Genomic DNA, 19,622 nt, shown 5'->3' with positions numbered 1-19,622 from the left:
CATCCAGGTAGGGTAAGGAAAGAACAGTGTTATAAGAATAAAGGGGGCAGGAAGGACACACATGTTAGTGAAGGAACTTCTATGTATCAGACATGGAGGTTGCATTTCCTAACCTGTCTCATTGATTCCTCAGAACAGCCTTATGAGGCAGGTAATACTGTCCTCATGTTACAAATAAGGAAATGGAAGTTCAGAGCAGTCAGGTAAGCTGCCTATGGTCACAAAGCTAGCAAGTGTAAAGCTCCGATTCAAACCCAGGTTAGGCTCCTACCTTTCCTTTTTCCACTGCAAGATGTGGCTCAGGTGTGGAGGAGGCTGGGCCAGGACTAGGGTGAGGCTAACCGTCAGGCACCAGCAGGTGTAGGGGTGCCCCTGAGATGGAGTTCTCCTTCAGTTTTGGGGCCTCAGCGTGACCCTGGTAGGGAGAGCAGTGAGAAAAGCAGGTTGAGGTTAGCTGCTAGCAAGCTGTGAGTACCAGGATGAGGAGTTTAGACTTTATTTCACAAGTGACAAGGAGCCATGAAGTTTTTGGAGCAAGGAACTGATTTGATCAGAGCACTTACCGTGGACAAAGTGGAAACTCATTAGGAGCATCTCACAGTTGTCTGGAGGGAGATAATTAATCAGAATCTGGACTAGAAGAGTCCAGAAAAAAGAAAGAACTGATGCCAGCCACTTCCTTTATGAACCTTCAGAATTTGGTGCTAGGATACCAGGCAGAGGGACAGTCTTGGTAGCCTGGAGAATTGTGAGGCCTTTCCTATAAATATGCACAGGTGTTGAAAGAGCTGACTGCTGGCAGCGGAGAGAGAAGGAAAAGCCAGACTTAATTACATTGCACTCCAAGTGGTGGGCACGGGATAGCCAAGTTGTCCTGGCAGAGGAAGTTGACAGAGAAAAATGGTTTTGGAGTCTTCTGCAAAAAGGGGAAGTGACTGAAGTCCTGGATGCTGGCCTTGATCATTCTTTTGGGGTTCTTAATAGGACTCTTCCACATGCCCAGCTTTGTGGGTTTACTTAGCTATGTTCCCCAAAGCCTGGCAGACCCCTTGCTTGGTTGCCTGACCCATCCTTACCCTTTCTCCTCAGCCTTCCCTTGGACCAGACGCTTCCTCGCCAGGGTCCTGGCCAATCCCTGTCCTTCCCAGAAAACTACCAGACTCTTCCCAGGAGCACCCGACACCCATCAGGGAGCTCCTCACCACCTCCCCGAAACCTGCCAAGTGACTACAAGTATGCGCAGGACCGAGCCAGCCACCTGAAGATGTCGAGTGAAGAGCGCCGGGCACACCGGGATGGCACTGTGTGGCAGCTCTATGAGTGGCAGCAGCGCCAGCAATTCCGGCATGGCAGCCCCACAGCGCCCATCTGCCTCGGCTCCCCAGAGTTCACCGACCAGGGCCGAAGCAGGAGCATGCTAGAGGTGCCCCGCTCCATCTCTGTGCCTCCATCTCCCTCAGACATCCCTCCCCCGGGACCCCCGAGGGTCTTCCCACCCCGGCGGCCACACACGCCAGCAGAGAGGGTCACGGTGAAGCCACCAGACCAGAGGAGGAGTGTGGACATCTCACTGGGGGATTCTCCCAGGAAGGCACGGGGCCACACTGTCAAGGTGAGACTCGGGAAGCTCTGCCAGGCTGCTGGTTCAGCGTGAGGGTGCCAGGAGCCTTGCCTGGTTTGAACACAAATTTGAATAATTTGGGATAATGATAGCTAACACTTAGGCCATACTTTTTAATAATAGATGCCAGGTGCAGTTCCCAAAGGCTTCATTTTAAATTCTCACCACAATCCTGCGAGGTAGTTGCTATGCTTATGCCCATTTTAAAGATGAGAAGTCTGAGGCATTGAGAGACAGAGTAACTTCCTCGGGGTCATACAACTACAGGTCAGCTTCCTTGCAGCTGGGAAGGCAGGAAAAGACATCTGTGTTCAGTCAGTTCAATAATTTATAACAACCCAGCTTAAGTTTACACATTCCAAGGGGTATTCACAGTTTAGTGTTCTAACCCAGAGGGTAAGATGTGTATGCTCATTTCACAGATGAGGAGTTGGGGGCTCAGAGGGGAAGTGGCATGGGGCGGGTTGCCCTGGGAGTGAGTGGCAGAGGTTTGGACTCCAGTGTGACTTCTTGTCTCCCCACTTGCAGAACTCATCTCACGTGGACCGACGTTCCATGCCCTCCATGGGTTACATGACCCACACTGTCAGTGCTCCCAGTTTACATGGAAAATCGGTAAGGTGGATGACAAGACACAGCCTGCAAACCTGTATCTCATCAATGTTTTCCTTTCTCTGAGTCAGTACAATGCAGTCCAGAGGGCAGTTATCAACCTCCATCTTAGAGATGAGGAAACTGAGGCTCAGAGAAGTCAAATGACTTGCTTAGGGTCACCTGGCTGTCACTGGGTCCTCCCCAGAGGTGGGAAGAGCTTGTGGGGGAAGTATAGGGGAATGTTAGGCTTATCTCCTCTTTCGAGTTGAATTTTGCCAGAAACATTTTCCAGCTACTCACCTTTTTTCCCCCATAGGTAGTGCCTCTCCTTTCTTCCCTGATCTTTGATCAGTTAACTAGTTAACTCTGTCTTCTAAGCTCGAGTCTAAGACCAGGCATGGTGGTTCATATCTGTAATCCTAGCACTTTGGGAGGCCAAGGTGCGTGGATCACTTAAGGCCTGGAGTTCGAGACCAGCCTGGCCAACATGCCAAAACCCAGCCTCTACTAAAATACAAAAAGTAGCTGAGCATGGTGGTATACACCTGTGATCCTAGTTATTTGAGAGACTGAGACACAAGAACCTAGGAGGCGGAGGTTGCAGTGAGCCAAGATCACACTGCGGCACTCCAGCCTGGGCGACACAGCAAGACTATCTCAAGGAAGAAGCGGAAGAAGAAAAAACAGCTTGAGTCTGGGTGAGGTTTGAGGTTGCACTGTTGGTTGTCGCTTTCCTGTAAAATCAACTTCCTGCAGCCCCTTTGCTGCCAGTCCCTTTATTTGTCCCAATGACAGGATTAAAGATGAGAACTCTGAGGCATTGAGAGACAGTAATTGCGTAATGGAGTCACATCAGTGCTGTCCTGGCATTGGCACTGGGGTGAAGAGCATAATTCTAGTGGCGTGCTCCTGTGGTGCTGACTTGCTTGTGCTGTGTCTACACACCTGCAGCTGGAGGAGCTCTCGTTCCTTCTCACCCGGTTAAGGCAGCACCAGGCCAAGTTGGCCAGTGTGCGAAATTTCGCCATCGGCCAGTTACTGCAGCACCAGCTGACCTTTCCTACCTGCCAGGTCAGCGCTGGTGGGCTCTCTCAGGGCTGGGGGCAGGGAGTGACATGCTGGCTCGTGTTCGCTCGTGCCCTTGCTCTGGTCTGTCTCTGCTGTCTGGCTCTTCCTTGTTCGCTGGCTGTTTGCTTCTGGATGCTACTGCCAGACACTGTATGTTGGTGGAGGCCAAGCCTACCCTCTAGTGCTGGGGAGGGGGTTGCTGCATGTGGCGTAGGGACCTAAACTGTCGCTTCTCTGGTATAAGTAGTGACTGCCAGACTGATGTGTGGTCAAGTTCAAAGGGCTGTGCTGGCTGACAGCCTTGTTGCCCCATGGCTACTCCTTGGGATGTGGAAAGGCATGTGTGCGTCAGCCTGGAGGGAGGATGCAGGGCACCCTCTCTTATGTGGACAGTGCCCTGCTGCCTCACAGAGCATCTTCTCATCTCATATCCTGCTGAGCCTCACAGTAAGCTGGAAGAGGTTAGGGAGGACAGGAGTCAGGACCACACACAGGCAAGAGGAACCAGAAGGGGAAGTGATTTGCTCAGGATCCCTCAGCAAGGAGCATGCAGGCTGCAGCCAAAATCCAAGCCTGCAAGACACAATGTTCTAAACTGTTGCAAGGACATTGGGCTTTGCAGGCAAGCTTCTCAAGGACTGGCTAGGGGGTTGCCCTCCCCAGTATCTTAAGCAGGAGGATTGAAGAAGAGGATTCCTCCCTGGGGTTGTCCTCAGGCAGGAAAAAGTTCGGTCATATGAGGCTGGTCCTCCAGGCTGTACAGAAGTAGGCAAAGGACAGATGAGGAGGGTGGCAGGACTGTTACCTTCCTTCCTTGTTCTGTTTTAGTGAATTATGAGGGATTTAGGAAATATATTCAGAAAAATGAACGTCAGTACAAACACTATTAGTTGTGAATCTAAGTGATCTTTAATAACCTTCTTCTGCTCTGCCCTTATTCCTATGGCAAGTGTGTAGGGACTGAGCTGTTTGGGAAGTATGGATGGGTAAGGGGTTAGTATGGGCACATAAATAAGACCTTGTAAGTCACTAGTGCCCCTGACAGTTGTCCTTCTAGCATTCCCATGCATAAGAGCACTGCATGAACTCTTCGTGTGGTTCGTCTGTGTGACTGTCTTACCTCAGAGCTATAAGCAAGGGCCACCTGCCCTGACTTGCCTGGCTGGGACCCTCTTAGTCTGCTGAGAAGCTGGTGCCTGGATTATTTTTCTTGAGCTTTCACAACTCCTCTGCCTCACAGTTAGGTTCTGTGATCTGCTACACAGGAAGGCATGAGTTTTAGGAAATCAAAGAGTCTTTTTTCTTTTTTTTCACCGTTTCTGGCAATTATACTGAAGAACTTGACAGATAGGTCTGATCTTGTACCTGCCTCAAGTAGCTCCTGACATGGCCACATTGGCTCCATGCTGAGCAAAAAGAACCAAAACTAGCAGGAAACTTCGAGCAGCTGCTGGTGGTTATCATTCTGGAAACCAAGGTTATATTGGGACCTCCTGGGTCACCCAGGCCATCTCCCTGCCTCTTCCAGGCATTCATTCACACCATTGAGTGTCATCTTACTTCATGCATGTGAAGTGACCCAGACCAAAGGTTAGATGGATGGAATTAGAGCACTGATGACTGGTGCATTCTAGCACAGGTGTGGCATGTACTCATCCAGGTAGACCTCCCACGTCTATCTTAGGAGCACAGCACTGCCTCAGCTGCCCTAGCCCTGGAGTAGGATCCTCCCTGCCAAATTCTTCCCCGAGCCAGTGGGGAACTAGCTGAAAATCCGCCATGATCCAGTGATGCACCCACAAGTTTCGCCATACTGAAAGAGGGCTCTCAGCTGCACTGAGACATTTGTGCTTCCTCTGTGGCCCCTGATGTGTTGGTCTGCTGTGGTTCCTTGTTCCCAAAGCTGCACAATGTAAATTAATTCACATGCGAAACCTTGAGTTATGGAAACTCTTGGTGTTCGTAATTGTTTTCTTTTTCCCCTCTTTACTTCATTTGAAGGCTGATGATACCTACCTCCAGCTGAAGAAAGACCTGGAGTACCTGGATCTAAAGGTGAGTGATGTCAGAGGTCCTGCCTTCCTCACATACTCACCTTTCTGAGAGTGTCACCTCACTGGAGCCAAGCCCAAAGACAAAGGACACATGGGTCTTATCCAATCCGAATTCTAAATCAGGACGTCTCCCGTCTTGAATCAGAAGAATTTTATTTCTTACAGGCTCAAATCTGCCTCTCTTCAGTTTCTTATGAATTTTGTTGTGAGGTCCCTGGCTTATAGAATGTGAGTGTAAGACCTTGATCTCTTCCTTCCCCTGGTCAAAACCAAAAGATCTCTGCAAAAGCAACAGTCGCTGCTTCAGAGTCTCCAGTGGGGGCAGGGGTGTGTGTTTGGTTCACTAATGTACATTTTCAGCCACAAGTGGTGTGGTGGGTTCTTTGGTTCTGTTGCTAGGAGAGCAGGCTTCACGTGGAATCACATGGCTTTAAGGCTCACTGGTAGTCTCCCATCTCGATTTAGGAGATGAAGGCTGGGCCCCTCCCTGTAGTTGATAAGGCTTCAGGCTCTAAATTTGCTTTCCCAGCACAGAGAGAGCCAAGAAAGCTCCTGTAGAGAAGGCAAGAGGCATTCTGCCTAGAAGAGAGCGCTATTGTTCCCTTCCCACAGCTCTCTGAAAGCTCCCACTGTGAAAAGCACTTCTTACGCCTGAGCCATGAAATAGACTGGAGGAATGTGACCTTTAGTCAGCTGTGGGTCTGAAAAGGTGGGCGAGGGGCCATGGGACACTCAGGCAACTGCCACGGAGTGGGGGCAGCGTGTCTCCCCACAGTCCCCAGTGTACCTGGCTTGGTATATTTTTAACTTGGGGATCTTCATCCAGCCTCATAGAAGCTGCTGTATGAACATCAGGTCCTAAGGAAGCAGATGGAAAGGGGGTCTCCTCACAATGAGGGAAGATCAAGGCCTTTGATTAGAAATCAACCAGTGCAGTTCTGGTCTGTCAATCACTTGCTGTGTACCCAGAAGACATGGGGAGATGCAGAAGAAAAATTGAGTCTGTCTGGTCTTGAGAAACTTCTGGATAGTCTGGGTTAGTGAAAGAAATTATCCCCAAATAACAGACTGCTCCACAATGACTGTACAAAAATCTGTTAGGCCTGGTTCTCAGAGCTGAGATGGTGAGAATCACTATGGATTCTAACACTGGGGAGGCTCCTAGGAGGAGGTGGCATGTGTTTGGAGCCTTGAAAAGCCAGCGTGCTGGGGTTGGTTGAGATTAAAAAGGGAAGGAACAGCAAGAGCCAAGGAGAGCCAGGGCATGGTGGCCGTGGCCAGGGCAGCAGAGGGGAGGTGGTAGCTGGTCATGTAGGCCTTTGACTCTATCCTAGGCATTAGGAAGGAAGGTGGGTGCTGTGAGCAAAAAGACCTGGCTTTAGCATGTGAGGAGAACAAGGAGCTTTCTCTCAAGGCCAGGAGGTTTTCCAACTCACATGACAGGTCACACAGAACTGCAGTGACTGCTCTAAGTGTGGTAGTAATTCCTCCGGATTCAAAATGCTCAAGCATAGCTGTGTGGACCAAACGTGGCAGCCTGCGGGGTCAGGCAGGGTCCTTCCTACCATGCCTGTGGAGAGAGATCTGCCTGTCCCCAGCCTTCACCTGCCCTGCGCAGCACCGCATCCCCGTTCATCAGCCTCCCTGACAGTCAGCAGCTGCCTGCACAGTTCTTCTCACTCCTGACCCAGGGCCCAAAGGTCCACTCAGACATACCTCTACAGCGTCCGTAGTGCACCTGGGCTTGTGGGAGAGGCTTGGCACGCCAGCAGCACAGGTGACTATAAAACACAGGTATGCCAGAGTGTTGAGTGTATGGGACCAGAGAGTACTAGATGCGCCTGAGCAAGAGCAGTAGGAAATAGCTGCCTTCTGGTTCCTCTTTGTATGTGATCGTGGAAACTCACAGTTGATCCTGGAGTGATGCTCTGCCTCAGGTTTGTTTTATTTCAGGATCGTAGAATTTGAGCTATGAGGGATTAAAGAGGGAGAAACTGAGCCACAGAATGGCACAGCAGAACAAGGAGTCCCTGCATGTCCTGATTCAAAAAGAAGCTTAATAACAATAGGTGGTATAATGTGTGCCAGTCACTGCATTTTACTTCTATTAAAGTATTTTACCTCCAAAGACGGTGGTATCATCTATTAATGGACTGTGACTCAGAAAGGCTAACGAGTTTCCCAGTCCTACACCGCAGTTAGTGGGTATCAATATTTGGGTGTGGCTCTAACCCTAAAGCCGTTCATCACCTTGCCCCACATCCTCTCTTAAAATGGTGCTTCACCACTGTGGACCCAAAGGCATTATGTTTTTTTGGAGCTGAGCTTGGATTGTTATGCCAAGAAATATATTTGATGGGATAGAGAGAGGCAAATTGCAGTCTTGGTGTGTTCTACTGCCTAATAGCTGTACCTGATCAGAACATTATCTTGTTATTGGACTTTCTGGAGGTTGTCATTGTTTGTCATGGAAAACAACTGTGTTGATACCCATATTCCCCTGGTCTTGTAGCTGCTTCCACAGTTGCTAAGCTCCTCTCTCAGAACCAGTCCCCCAGCTGAGCTGCATCAGCACCCTGGAGAGGTTTGGCTCACCAGCAACACATGCGAGAAGCATGCTGGGTTTTGTGCCCAATGTGTGTCATCGGTCTGACGTGGCTGCCAGAAAGGCTGGCATCCCCCCACCCCCGCCGCCACTGGTTTCCCTCAGAGGGGCAGGGGCCCAGATCAGGAGGCAATAGGCCTGCTCTGCCCTGCTCAGACCCAGCTTGGGTTTAGGGTTCCAAGATGAGAGTCCCCCCAGATGAAGGAAGGGCTGGGATCAAGGGAGAGGTATTGAGGGCTTGCAAAACCATGGCTGGGTGTGCTCAGCGGGATGCTTTTGTTTGGAAGTATCCAAGAGCCAAAGCCACCTGCTAAGTCAAAAAGGGAATATACTAATTCATGTAGCAGGGGCCACATTCCAGGGGATTGGCTACATTGTCACTGTTCTACTTTCCTTGCGTGTCAGCCTTCTTCTTTCCTGTGGAACAAGGGGTTGCCTCCACATGGGCAGAGAAGGTGGCTGCCTGCAAGCCCAGATTCACTTCTTCCCTACTCAGTATTCCATGGAGTGAGGGAGGAGTTTCCTAATGGAACATGCTGGGCAGAGAAAGGAAGCACAACAGCAGCCGGTACAGCTACAGTGCGGAACGATTGAAGGAGTTAGGGGCGATTCAGGAGAGGCATAGAGACAGCCTATAAAACTCTGCTGTGTCTTCACGTGTTTTCTGCGGCCTTAAGGAGGAATTAAGACATGTGGATGGTAGCTACAAATAGACAGGTTTCAGTTTAGTAGAAGAAAGACTTTTCTAAAAGGGCCACCTCAGGTGGTGGTGAACTTCCTGTCACTGGGGTACAGCTGAGGCTCAATGAAGCTGAGTAGGATGGATGGTTGGATTAGGAAAACCCCAAAGCTCATTGGTCCTTAGATACTATGACACGCTGGACAAAATGTCCCATACTCAAGGGTCTCTGGTTGAATAGGCCTGTAGACCACTCTGGGCATGGAAATCGAGATAAACACAGCCCCTCTGGGACCAGCTGCTTATGAGGGATCCCCTCTGGCTCCTTGGAGAGGGGTGAGGTAGAGAGATAAGCCTCTCTGGAGAGGAGTCTCTCTGCCTGGCATCTGATCTGTGACCTCTCCCCTCCCCAAGCCATGTTGACTTAGGGTCCCCCATGTCCCTGTCCAAGAGGCCAAAGACTTAGAAATCCAGAACCCATCTTCCCCTGCCCCCTCATCAGCTGATGCTCAGCTTCCAGAATCAGTCGGGGTGCTTGTCTGCCGGCATTGTGAAGCTTTCCCTTCCTGAAGTGAGCGTTTCTGCTGGGCTGCCAAGTGGTCAAACAACAGCACACTCTGCTCTTGGAAGATGCTTACATCAGTGTGCTTTTTTGGAAACATTTACTTTGCTGGTATTTTACTTGATGGTGCCAGGGTGAAAAGGACTCCACATTGATTAAGCATCTGTTCCTGCCTGGCAGTTTTTGGGCAGTTGATGTTCATTTATCTCATTTAATCCTCTCAGCAACCTTGAGCTATATGAATTGTTATCCATATTTTATCACCAGGAACCCAGGTGTCAGAGACGTTAAGTAACTTCTGTAAAGTTACACTACTGGGACTTGAACACAGCGACTGGCTTCGTACCTGCCTTCTTTCTTCTGTGCATCTCATGCTTTGCCCACTGTAAAGTCATGTTTGTTGAATTGTATTCCTGGCATTGCAGTTCTGCTCTTCAGAACCCTATACCTTAGCTGGGTCAGAAGGGTGGGGTGTGGGGTTCACTGTTGTTGACAATGTAAGTTGTCTTTATGCTGCTATGAAGCACAGCCAGGAAGGTGAGGGTACCTGCTGCCACTCACGTGAAGCCTTTGTAGATAGAAATGGTTGCAGTCAGCCCCAAAAAGGCTTTTGTCTTCCGTGAGGGATGGGCCATCAGTGGCTCCAAGGCTGTTGGACTCTGGACTCTTCCTGACTGTTTGAATCTGAGATCAGGACTTTTCTGTTCTGGATCTGTTTCCAAAATTGGCTTCTGGGACAGTTTTTAAAGTTGTGATTGGGTATGCCACATACTTCAGAATCAACTGGGGGCTTGATAAAAACACAGATCTGGAGGGTTCTATCACATTAGATACTCTGCTGCTCAGAATTCTGCATGTTTTTCAAGCTCTAGACTGATTATTGTGTGCATTAGGGTTTGAGGTCTATTGTTCTGAAGAAGAAATTATTAACCTTGGCTATGAATGAGAACTATTGGGAAACTTTAAAAATGAATATAAAGGTCTTGGTCCTACCGCTTAGAGACTGTGATTTAATTGGTAATACTCTTAAATTAAAATTAAAAAAAAAAAAAAACAAAAACACTCCTTAGAAACACCTAATGTACATCCAAGGTCAAGGTTAAGAAACATTATTTTGAAGTAGTGGCTTTCAAAATGTGATCCTCAGACTGAAAGTGTCAATAATACCTGGACATTCATTAGAAATGCAAAATCTTGGGTTCCACCTCAGATCTGCACCATGAGAAACCTCCAGGGACAGGGCCCAGCCAATCTGTATTTGCCTTCCAGCTGATCCGATGCATGCTAAAGTTAGAGAACCCCTGTTTTAGGGCAGTGATTCTCAATCCTGGCTGCACATTAGAATCACCCAGGAGAGTGTTTAAGAATCCCAGTGTCCAGGGCCCATCCCAGACCAATTATTTCAGAATCTCTTGGGGCAGGACTCAGGCATTGGTGTTTTTTAAAGCTCTCTCAGTGATTCCAGTGTTCTAGATAAGGAGAACAGTGTTCCCAAAAAGGAGCTGTAAGCTTTGGGACCACGGGTAAGACATAAGTGTGTAGATGCATCACAGTTATGGTGGAACTTAGGGTTGGGTGGGGGTGAGAGGAATGCATGGCACTATTCTAAACTAGTATCTTACAGAATGTGATGGGGGAGGACAAAGGAAGAAGCAAGTTCCCTTCTATGATGTTCCTCCTTGCCTTCTGCAGCAGAACCAGGAAGGAAATGATTACTGAAATTGGCACTCCCACATAAACCAGCCTGTGCACAGATCCCTTCAGACAGCATATAACTTATAAAAAGGAGAGACCTGCAGTCTAGGAAGACCCTGTGGCCCATGGGAATAACATCCACAGGCCCATGGAAGTAGCATCACCAAGATTCAGACCTGGTTGTTTGAATTGCACAGCACACAGCCTCCCTAAAATTTTCCCTTTGCCAGTTCCCCAAATTCTGGCTGCTTCAAGTGTCATTTGATGTCTCACCTGTTGCGTTTTGTTGTATTTGCCTTTTTGTTTGGAACAGATTAAAAATAATGAACCTTTGATCAACGTGCTTTACAAAGTGCTGAAGAAGTCAGCACGGGGCTGTCGGCCCAGGAGAAGCGTAAGATGATCTGATCCGTGTCTCCGAGCGGGGTCATTCCATTGCTTCTGGCTCCGTGCCGACTTCATCACTTGCTTAACCAGTTGCTCTCCCGACTGCCCCAGGCTTCCCGCAAGTCATTTTGGTTTATTTTCTTTCAACTGAAGCTCTTTTCAGCATTTTGGCTGATGCACCAAGCTGAGCCTCTCATCTGTGGTTTTCTGTGACTCCATGTTTTGTGCTGTCAAGGGTGGGGGAGCTTGCCTGGCTTGCTACCAGCTTATGTTGTGTTTCCATCGTCACGTGTCTGCCTCCATGGCGAGGGCTCACCCAGACAGAGTTGAGCATGAGTTTCTTGGGAGGGAACAGCAGTTACTGGTCACCTTCCAAGAGCCAGGGTATCCTCAGATTCCATGGTGGCCCTGAGATTAAGGTGGCACTTTTTGAGGGCAGGGAGTTGGCATTTAGATAACAGCTTGAAGCTGGACTAGAATAAAATGCCACCCCCTGCCCATACCCTCTTTAACTGATGCAGAAGTAGGGACTGCAGTGTGGCCAGCTCTCGTAGCATTCCAGGGGAGGCTGCAGATCAGGAAGCAGGTGTTGTGTCCAACCATCCTGAGCCCTGAGAAAGTGGGTTGGGATGTGGTGGAGGGGAGGGAAGATGCCAGGGTGGACTTTGATTCCCCTCTATGAAGAGACTCTTTCACGTGGATGAGTACCCATAGCCTTTCTTTTTCTGATGACGGGGATGCTGGGGGAATCCAGAGTTGATGTTTTAAGTGTATTTAAACATTGCTCTCACAAACACACTTTTAAAAGAAAAATTAGATTTAATATGGTACATGTGGATATGCTATTTCTTAGTAGCCTCTGCTCTCTTGAGCAGAGCCAAATTCAGAAGCTTAAAGGTCTTCTGAGCTGTAGGAGCAGCTCTCAGGAAGCCCATGCTCTAAAGCCTGTGACTTTCCATCCACAGGAGGCAGAGACAGCTCATGTTACTTTGACACATTCATGAACTTCCTAAGTAAACATTGCCCGACTATCTTCAATATGCTAGGCCCTGGCCAGGCTTTGAGGATACAAAGGAAAGGGATTGGTCTCTATAGTCACCCCTAATTAGGTGACTCTGTAGTAAGGAGAGACAAATGAGCAAAAAGAACATTGTACTCTGATGTGCTGAGTACTGTAGTAGCGGCAGATGCAACGTGTGGGAAGAGCACCCTGAAGGGCACCACCCCCAGTTAAAGGGAGAGAAGAGATGTAAGTACCTCGTCTCTGTCATGCTTATAGTCCTTTGATTTCCTGACCTACAACACCAAATAAGCAGCACTTTAAAAAGGGACAAGAGAAATCTACTTCTCAGAAAAAGAGGTAGAACTAATATCCTGAGAGGGAGAAAAAAGGTTGAATGTATATTCAGTATTCTACGAAGGCAGCAAAGGGCATACTTTTAGAAAACTTTCCATCAAAAAGTGTAATTTAGAAGATTCAGTTTCTTCTCAAAACGCCCCTTTTATATAAAAGTATATTCTCATTCTTTTCTTGATGGTGCTAGATAAATGAGGCATTGCTTAATTAGATTTTCTGCCTTGTTATTTAAGTATCAAAAAGATATCCTCTGTAAAAAGCTTCAGTGAAATAAGGGGAAGAGTTTTGCTGGGGGAAGAATCCCCAAAGTGTGTCTCCATTTGAAAATGATTTCTGCCTAGGAAATGAGCCCCAAAGGTCAGCTCCTTCGGAGAATACAGTCTCCTTGTCCTTGGGTTTGATGAAAGCACGATGACGCAGAGAGAAGACTTCACTGCTTTCACCTGCTTTTTCTCCTGGGTTCCCCTGAGTTTAAAACCCACATTCTGCCTGAGAAGTTCAGCTGTTTGTGATTTACCAGGATTAATTTCATGCCTACCCAGCCCCCACCCCCGTTGCAGGAGACAGCACAGCCTGTTTGTTTGTGGATCGTTGCAGTCTGGTGTTCTGCAGCTGCGTGTGTATGTGTATGTACACATAATCTGCCAGTCTGAAGAGCAGAATTTGGCTGGAGTTCTGTTTTCTCCAGGAACTCGACAACACTGACCTACATGTGTTTCCCTTTGACCTACATGCAATTCAATAAGCATTTGCTGAGTTTGTGCCAGGTCTTCTGTTCAGGGCTGACTTACCAAGATACAGAAAATAATGGTCCCGCCCTCCTCTGTACGACCAAAGGAATCATGGGAATGGGTGGGGCAGGTGTGTAGCCCAGAATCAGTCCTCACCCCAAGGTAGGGAGAGGTCCTCTCCCTTGACCTTTGGATTTGCTCATGATAATTTGCAGGGAGAAGCAGCATAGGACAGGTGGGCACATGAAGTGCTTGAGCACTGACGGGAATGTTTGCCAATTTATTTCCACCCCCACCTCACACTGACAAACTTCCCGGACCTTACAGATGGAATGGGGAGAAATCCACAGCCCTCTCTCCAGCAGCTATCTGTCCACAACTCCCTGCATAGCGCACACACCACCTGTCTCTGCCACTGTTAGCTCCACCCTCCATTTCCCTGGTCAGATCTGCAAAATAGAGCTCAGTGAGGTGGCTTCCCCTATACCAGGCACATTAGACTTGGCTCTCCCTGGCCTCGTTTTGTCCATGGGATGGTGCATCTGTGAAAGTCACTCCCCTCAGCCCCTGCATGACTTTTGGCAAGAAAGAGACTAGGGGAAATGGAAAAATGGGATAAGTTAGATTTAGATTCTCAACAGTCGGTGGGATACAGGCAGCATATTGCCTAATTTGAGTCAAGTGAGGGACAGGAAATGTGAAATCCCATTGGCCCACAAGTGTGGGTGACTTTTATGTATTGCTCTGTGGTTTTCTTTCTTGTAATTTATACAAGTACAGCCTAGCCTCAGTTATTCAGGAAAAAATTTAAAAAACCCACTGGGAACTTGCCAGGTTCCTTTTTTCCTTGGCCAGTTCTTCTTCCCAAATGACACAGGGTGAGGAAGGCTGGCCTTACCCATGGGGGAGTGGGCTGCTCAGAGACTCCCTTAAGCTAAGGCTTGACAATGGTGAAGGGATTTGTTTGTTCCTCTGGGTCCGCCCATCTCACCACTCTGGGCAGGACGTGATGGGCTTCTGTAACTTGTGTTTGTTCCCAGGTTCAGTAGCACACCTCTGTCTTATCAGAGGCAAATCTTCCAAGATTCATGCTGGTTTTTCACGTTCATTTTAGGCAAATACATACTTTTAAAATTGATGATCCTATAACTTGAACATCTACATTTTCTTTAATTCAGAGGACTTACCAGTGTTATACTAGAATCATGAAAAGGTTTTGGTTTTTTCCTAAAATGAAATAGGCGTAGAAATAGAGCAAGTATGGCCCAAGTTTTTGCCCCTGTCCTGCTGTGACCCTACCTGCCACTGCCAAGGGCTTCCACACCATCCGTTGTAGGATGAATTTTCTTTCCTGAGTTCTGATCTCAAACACCATGGTTAAATCTCTTTTAAATTGTTCACCTCCCAGATGACAGGCCGGGACCTTCTTAAGGATCGAAGTCTGAAGCCTGTGAAGATCGCGGAGAGCGACATTGATGTGAGTGAACAGAGTGACATGCTGATCCCTCAGCTGCCTCCTGACCCAACCAGACCCAGGGCGAACAGCTTCAGGCAGGGCTTGGATGGTTCTGTAGCCAAAGGCTACCCGATCACAATTTCAAGGTCATGTCCTTTTCTCATCATCCCAGGCCCTCTCCCACCCTGTTCTTGCTTTTAGGTCAAACTGAGCATTTTCTGCGAACAAGACAGGATCCTCCAGGACTTGGAAGACAAGATACGAGCCCTTAAGGAGAACAAAGTACGTGTCAGTTTTGAATAACCTTGGGATAAGTAGAGGGGCATTTTGTCCTGTCTTTCTTGAGACATACACTGTACCATTATGTTAGTACTGAACAACAGATGTTAGCCTATTTAAAAAGAAAATGCCCTTGTGTTTAAATGGTGTTTCTTAGGAGTTTCTATCTTATAGAGACCCTCCTGCCTCCATTCTGCTTTGGCCCACCTCTCCCTGGAAGCCCTGTGAGGTGAACCTGGAAGAGAAACTCCACTGGCTTATATGTGATGCCCCCAGGTCCTTGAACCCCAGGGAAGCAGGGTTCCTTTGGATAAAGTGGCTGCAGTCATTACAGGGCAGAGTCCTTTGCTTCCTAAAGTGCCTTGTCTCCTAGGCTCTGGACTATGGAGGCAGCAAGTCTGGCTAGGAGTGTAGGAATGGGCCACCAACATTTGGTCTTTTCTATTCTTAAAGTAGTTTTTTTCCTTTTGCATTTTAAAAAGACATGATAATTGTGATGCTGAAAGTTGAGAATATACTCTTTTCCTTAGGAGGTTAGAGAGGCTTTTTTAAAAAAAAATTCTTTGTTTTATCCTCTTAGTTTATCCCATAAGGAGTTAGACAGCTGTATCCCCAGTGTATAGATGACGAAATTGAGGTCACAGAGCTGTTAGGTACTTTTCCCTAGACAGAGTCAGAGCTGGCATCAGAGTCCCTGACTGTGGGCCCACAGCTCAGCGCTGGTCCCTTCAGCCTTGGTTAGGTCCAGTAGCTTTGCTTCCTGGTGTGGTATGGGGAGATCTCTGGGGACTGTCCTATCCTGTTTTTCTTTGACCCTTCCTGGTGTAGGACCAGCTAGAATCCGTGCTGGAGGTATTGCACAGACAGATGGAGCAGTACCGAGACCAGCCCCAGCATTTGGAGAAGATTGCCTACCAGCAAAAGTTGCTGCAGGAAGACCTGGTCCATATCCGAGCTGAGCTCTCCAGAGAGTCCACTGTGCGTAGAGGGTGGCAGACCCATCTTCCTCGGGACGGGCTGGGCGAGGGGCTGCTTTTCCCACCTCCCAAGATGTAGTTGAGTTGGTGTCCAGAGATAAGAGTCCTGAAATAGCAGAGCTTCCCCAGTAGCAGAACTTCCTGCTGACAGTAGATGACCTTGTCTGGGGGTGACATGTCTGCCTGCATGTGTGCCATAGGCTGCTTACCACAGCGACTCTTGAAGGCCAGTGACATCCAGTGGGCCAGATTCCTTCCCTGCAAGGCTGTTCCCTGATCTGTGTGCAGTTGATTCTAAGATGTCAGAATTTCTGCTTTTTCACTTGTCAGTTTGTTGTGGTACAGTCCAGGGCTGAGAAAGCATCCTGAGGGTGGAAGAGAGGACTGTGCAGGTGGCCAGGGTCAGAGCACAAATGAGAGGATGCCATGATTCTTCCTGCTCCTGTCTCTGTCCCACCAGGCCTGCCTGAGGCCTGCCAGGTCTCCTTCCCTCCTCCCCTGGCTAGGTAAGCATGGTCAGGTATACAGGTGCTCATGAGGCCTCCTGAGGGGCAGGGGATAACTGAGAACTGGAAGCATTTTCGTGGCCAACAGGAGATGGAAAATGCTTGGAACGAATACCTGAAGTTGGAGAATGATGTGGAACAGCTGAAGCAGACCCTGCAGGAGCAACACAGAAGAGCCTTTTTTTTCCAGGTGACCTGATACTTGTCCATCCCCTCGAGCTCTTGTTTTTTTCCAAGAGCCTTCACCTGTGGGGGCTGTGAGCGCTGCTCAGGGGACTTTTCCCTCTCTGCCCCAGATGTTCCACCCCTGTAAAGGAGCCACCCCAAGCTCTCCCTTGAGGATCACTTCCCCGAGCCAGGATGTGATGAGAAGCCTCACCCCATTCCCCTCGCCTCTCTGCTCTCAAAGACAAGCTCTTGGGTGTTTTAAAAAGGGCTTTACTTCTGATCATTTGGGGTGATCATGATCACAGAGTGATCAGTGTTCCCTTAGTTCTTGGCCCATCTTAGGCTGCTAGCTCATTGCTTAGACAGCAGCAGGAAGCATCCACCTCTTCCCTCCTCTGATTCCTGGAGATAGATGTTATCACACCTCTACCAGAGGGAGACAGTGTGAATTTTGTTCTTTGAGGCACTCTGGTGTCCAGGCAGTCATCTGCATTTCTGGAGGCCAGGCTGTGTGATACCCATCTCTGTGACCCCTATCCACTCAGGAAAGGTGGCCTTACAGCCCTGCCTCTTTACCCTTAAAAAATTAGGCCACCCCACTGATAGCTGCCTCTGTCTCCTAGAAGGGAGACAGTGAAAGGCCCTGTGTGGTTTTTCTTCTTCCATATTGTGTTCCTAGCTGCCCAGTGTTCCCACACTGTGGTGCTTAACCAGTTTTCCACCCCACCTTCACAATTCTTTAAGTGGAAAGTAACCTGTTTTTGTCTCACCTCACTTAAGATCTATATCTTCTCCTTTCAGGGCCCTGACATAAGTGTGTTTGAATTCAGCAAGCATTAATTTGAGGCTTCCTGTGTATGAGGCACCATGCTGGGCCACTTTTGGTGCTGGCCTTGCTAATTGATGAGCTAGTTCGAACCAAGGCTCTTCGTTTAAATGATTTAATAAGTATGTTGACTCTCCAGACATTAGCCTCACCCCAGAAAGTTGAAGGAAATTCTGGAGGAGGTTTAGGTATGTGGGTCCTGAGGCTTTTCCCAAGGCCCCGATGTCCTTCTGTTCATGCAGAGATGGTTCCCAGAGAGCCCTACCTAGGACCACATGGAGGAGACCCTTGCCTGTGGCTCAAGGCTTGCCTGCAAGACTCTCCCCAGCACCTGTCTGTCTTCTGCTGCTGCTGGGGTTGTTTCCCTCCCATAATTTCTCTTCATCCACACGAGCTAACATTTCAGTACTCTTTTTTTGTAGCCCCAGCACTTACCATAATGACTTGAAAATACTAGGTGAATACTGTTGACAAAGTCCTTCAATTATTTCTGGTTATGAGTTCCTAAAACTGTCCGCCCAGGTATACCTATTTTCTTGGACTTCAGTGATCTGAATTTTTTTAGCAGTAATTTTTTTTCCTTTATTTTTTTTTTTTTAGCTTTTCATCCTTTGTTTCTGTAATTACACAAATGATACATGAATAAGTGTCTTTGAAAAGGCCAAAACAATAAGAAGCAAAAACAAAAAATGATACAAAAGCTCCTCTTCCCCCTCTCCCTTTCTGCCCCCCATCACTCTGCCTATGTGCCATCAGTGCTATCTGTTAATGTTGCTTTCTAGACCATTTTCTATGCATTTTCAAAAATATGCACATGTATAGAATCATATGATTTATTCAGGGGTGGGAGCAGGTAAAAGCTTACTTAAAGATGATCACATTTGTACATTATTTGGCAACTCACTTTTTTGTCATAACCTGATATCATGGAAATTTTTCCAAAAAAGTTAACCCCAAATTTATGCTGCCCAATAAAATATAAATTAATTAAAAGTAACTGAAATTCAAAATGTATCCTCATTTTAACCAGACTCATTCAAGTGCTCCATATCCACATGTGGCTATTGGCTACTGTCATGGACAGTGAAGATTATAGGTTTCTATCATCTCAGAAAGGTGTATTGGGCAGCACCAGTCTAAGAAAATTAAATTCATTCTTCTTGACTGTTACATACTATTTCATAGTCTGGGTGTTTCCTGCTTTACGTAGCCATTCCTTTTCTGATGGCATTTAATTATTTTTGGTGTTTTGTTTTTATAAATGGTGTTGTGATTAGGATTCACCTTTTCATACTTGTTTACAAGTATCTAAGATAGGCTCCTAGGAGTGGACTTGCTGGGGTTGAAATGAGTTTACATCTTAAAAGTTGATGGATATACCAAGCCACCTTCTAAAGGGCTGCATTTGTTTACCTTCCCACCCACAGCAAATGAAAGTACTGAACCTATTTGCCCACATCCTTGTCAGCATTTGTAATCAATCTTTCTAGTCTTGCCTGTATACTAAATGACATCTTGTTTTAATTTGCATTTATTTAGTTATTAGCAGGTGAAACATCTATTCATAAGATTTTTGACCACTTGTGTCTCTACTGTGCTTTATATCATGATGATTTAACAAAGAGCAGGCCAGAGCCCTTTTTTCCCCTTCCCTCCAAAAAGCAAATTGAACACTGACAGGTCTTTGTCACAGACTCCCTGGAGAACTCAGCCCCATGAGTGACTCTCAGATAGGCCAGCCTAGAGCCTGCAGCTTGATTTCCACATTGCCTGCGGCACTGCTCACACTTTCCCTAAGTGGTGCAGTGACCTGGGAAGCTCACAAAGCCCTGCTTTGAGCACACGCTGTGCTAGCTTCTTTGGTGTCATCCTAGGCCAGGCAGGCTGTTTGAGCCCTAGATAAATCATCAACACTGCAGATACACTTGCAGCCCTATATGCAGATTCTCAGTAACAGGGCTTAGAAACTCACCTCCCTGTAGCCTGCTTGGCTCCAGGAAAATGGCCTTTTCAGTCAAGGCTAAAAGAGTGAGTTCAAGGCTTTGCTGAAAGCAGCA

At 47.7% G+C, this 19,622-nt stretch overlaps 1 protein-coding gene across 12 annotated transcripts in view; it reads left to right on the top strand.

The window, feature by feature from the left end:
* Positions 1-19,622, top strand: part of PLEKHA7 (pleckstrin homology domain containing A7) — a 241,234-nt gene that overhangs the window by 201,100 nt on the left and 20,512 nt on the right. For 9 of the 12 annotated variants that reach the window (XM_032241055.1, XM_032241057.1, XM_032241056.1 and 6 more), the window contains 8 exons: positions 1,090-1,612; positions 2,150-2,236; positions 5,285-5,338; positions 11,192-11,272; positions 14,762-14,830; positions 15,011-15,091; positions 15,917-16,066; positions 16,660-16,761. In XM_032241055.1, the coding sequence (XP_032096946.1) occupies positions 1,090-1,612; positions 2,150-2,236; positions 5,285-5,338; positions 11,192-11,272; positions 14,762-14,830; positions 15,011-15,091; positions 15,917-16,066; positions 16,660-16,761 (1,147 nt within the window). The remainder of the gene's footprint in view (positions 1-1,089; positions 1,613-2,149; positions 2,237-5,284; positions 5,339-11,191; positions 11,273-14,761; positions 14,831-15,010; positions 15,092-15,916; positions 16,067-16,659; positions 16,762-19,622) is intronic. The other 3 variants (XM_032241060.1, XM_032241058.1, XM_032241065.1) reach the window with 1 other exon arrangement.

Source organism: Sapajus apella, unplaced genomic scaffold, assembly GCF_009761245.1.
Source record: "Sapajus apella isolate SASKATOON/1434 unplaced genomic scaffold, GSC_monkey_1.0 scaffold47, whole genome shotgun sequence".
In the NCBI taxonomy this organism is placed as follows: Eukaryota; Metazoa; Chordata; class Mammalia; order Primates; family Cebidae; genus Sapajus; species Sapajus apella.
This window is presented reverse-complemented; position numbering and strand designations above follow the sequence as displayed.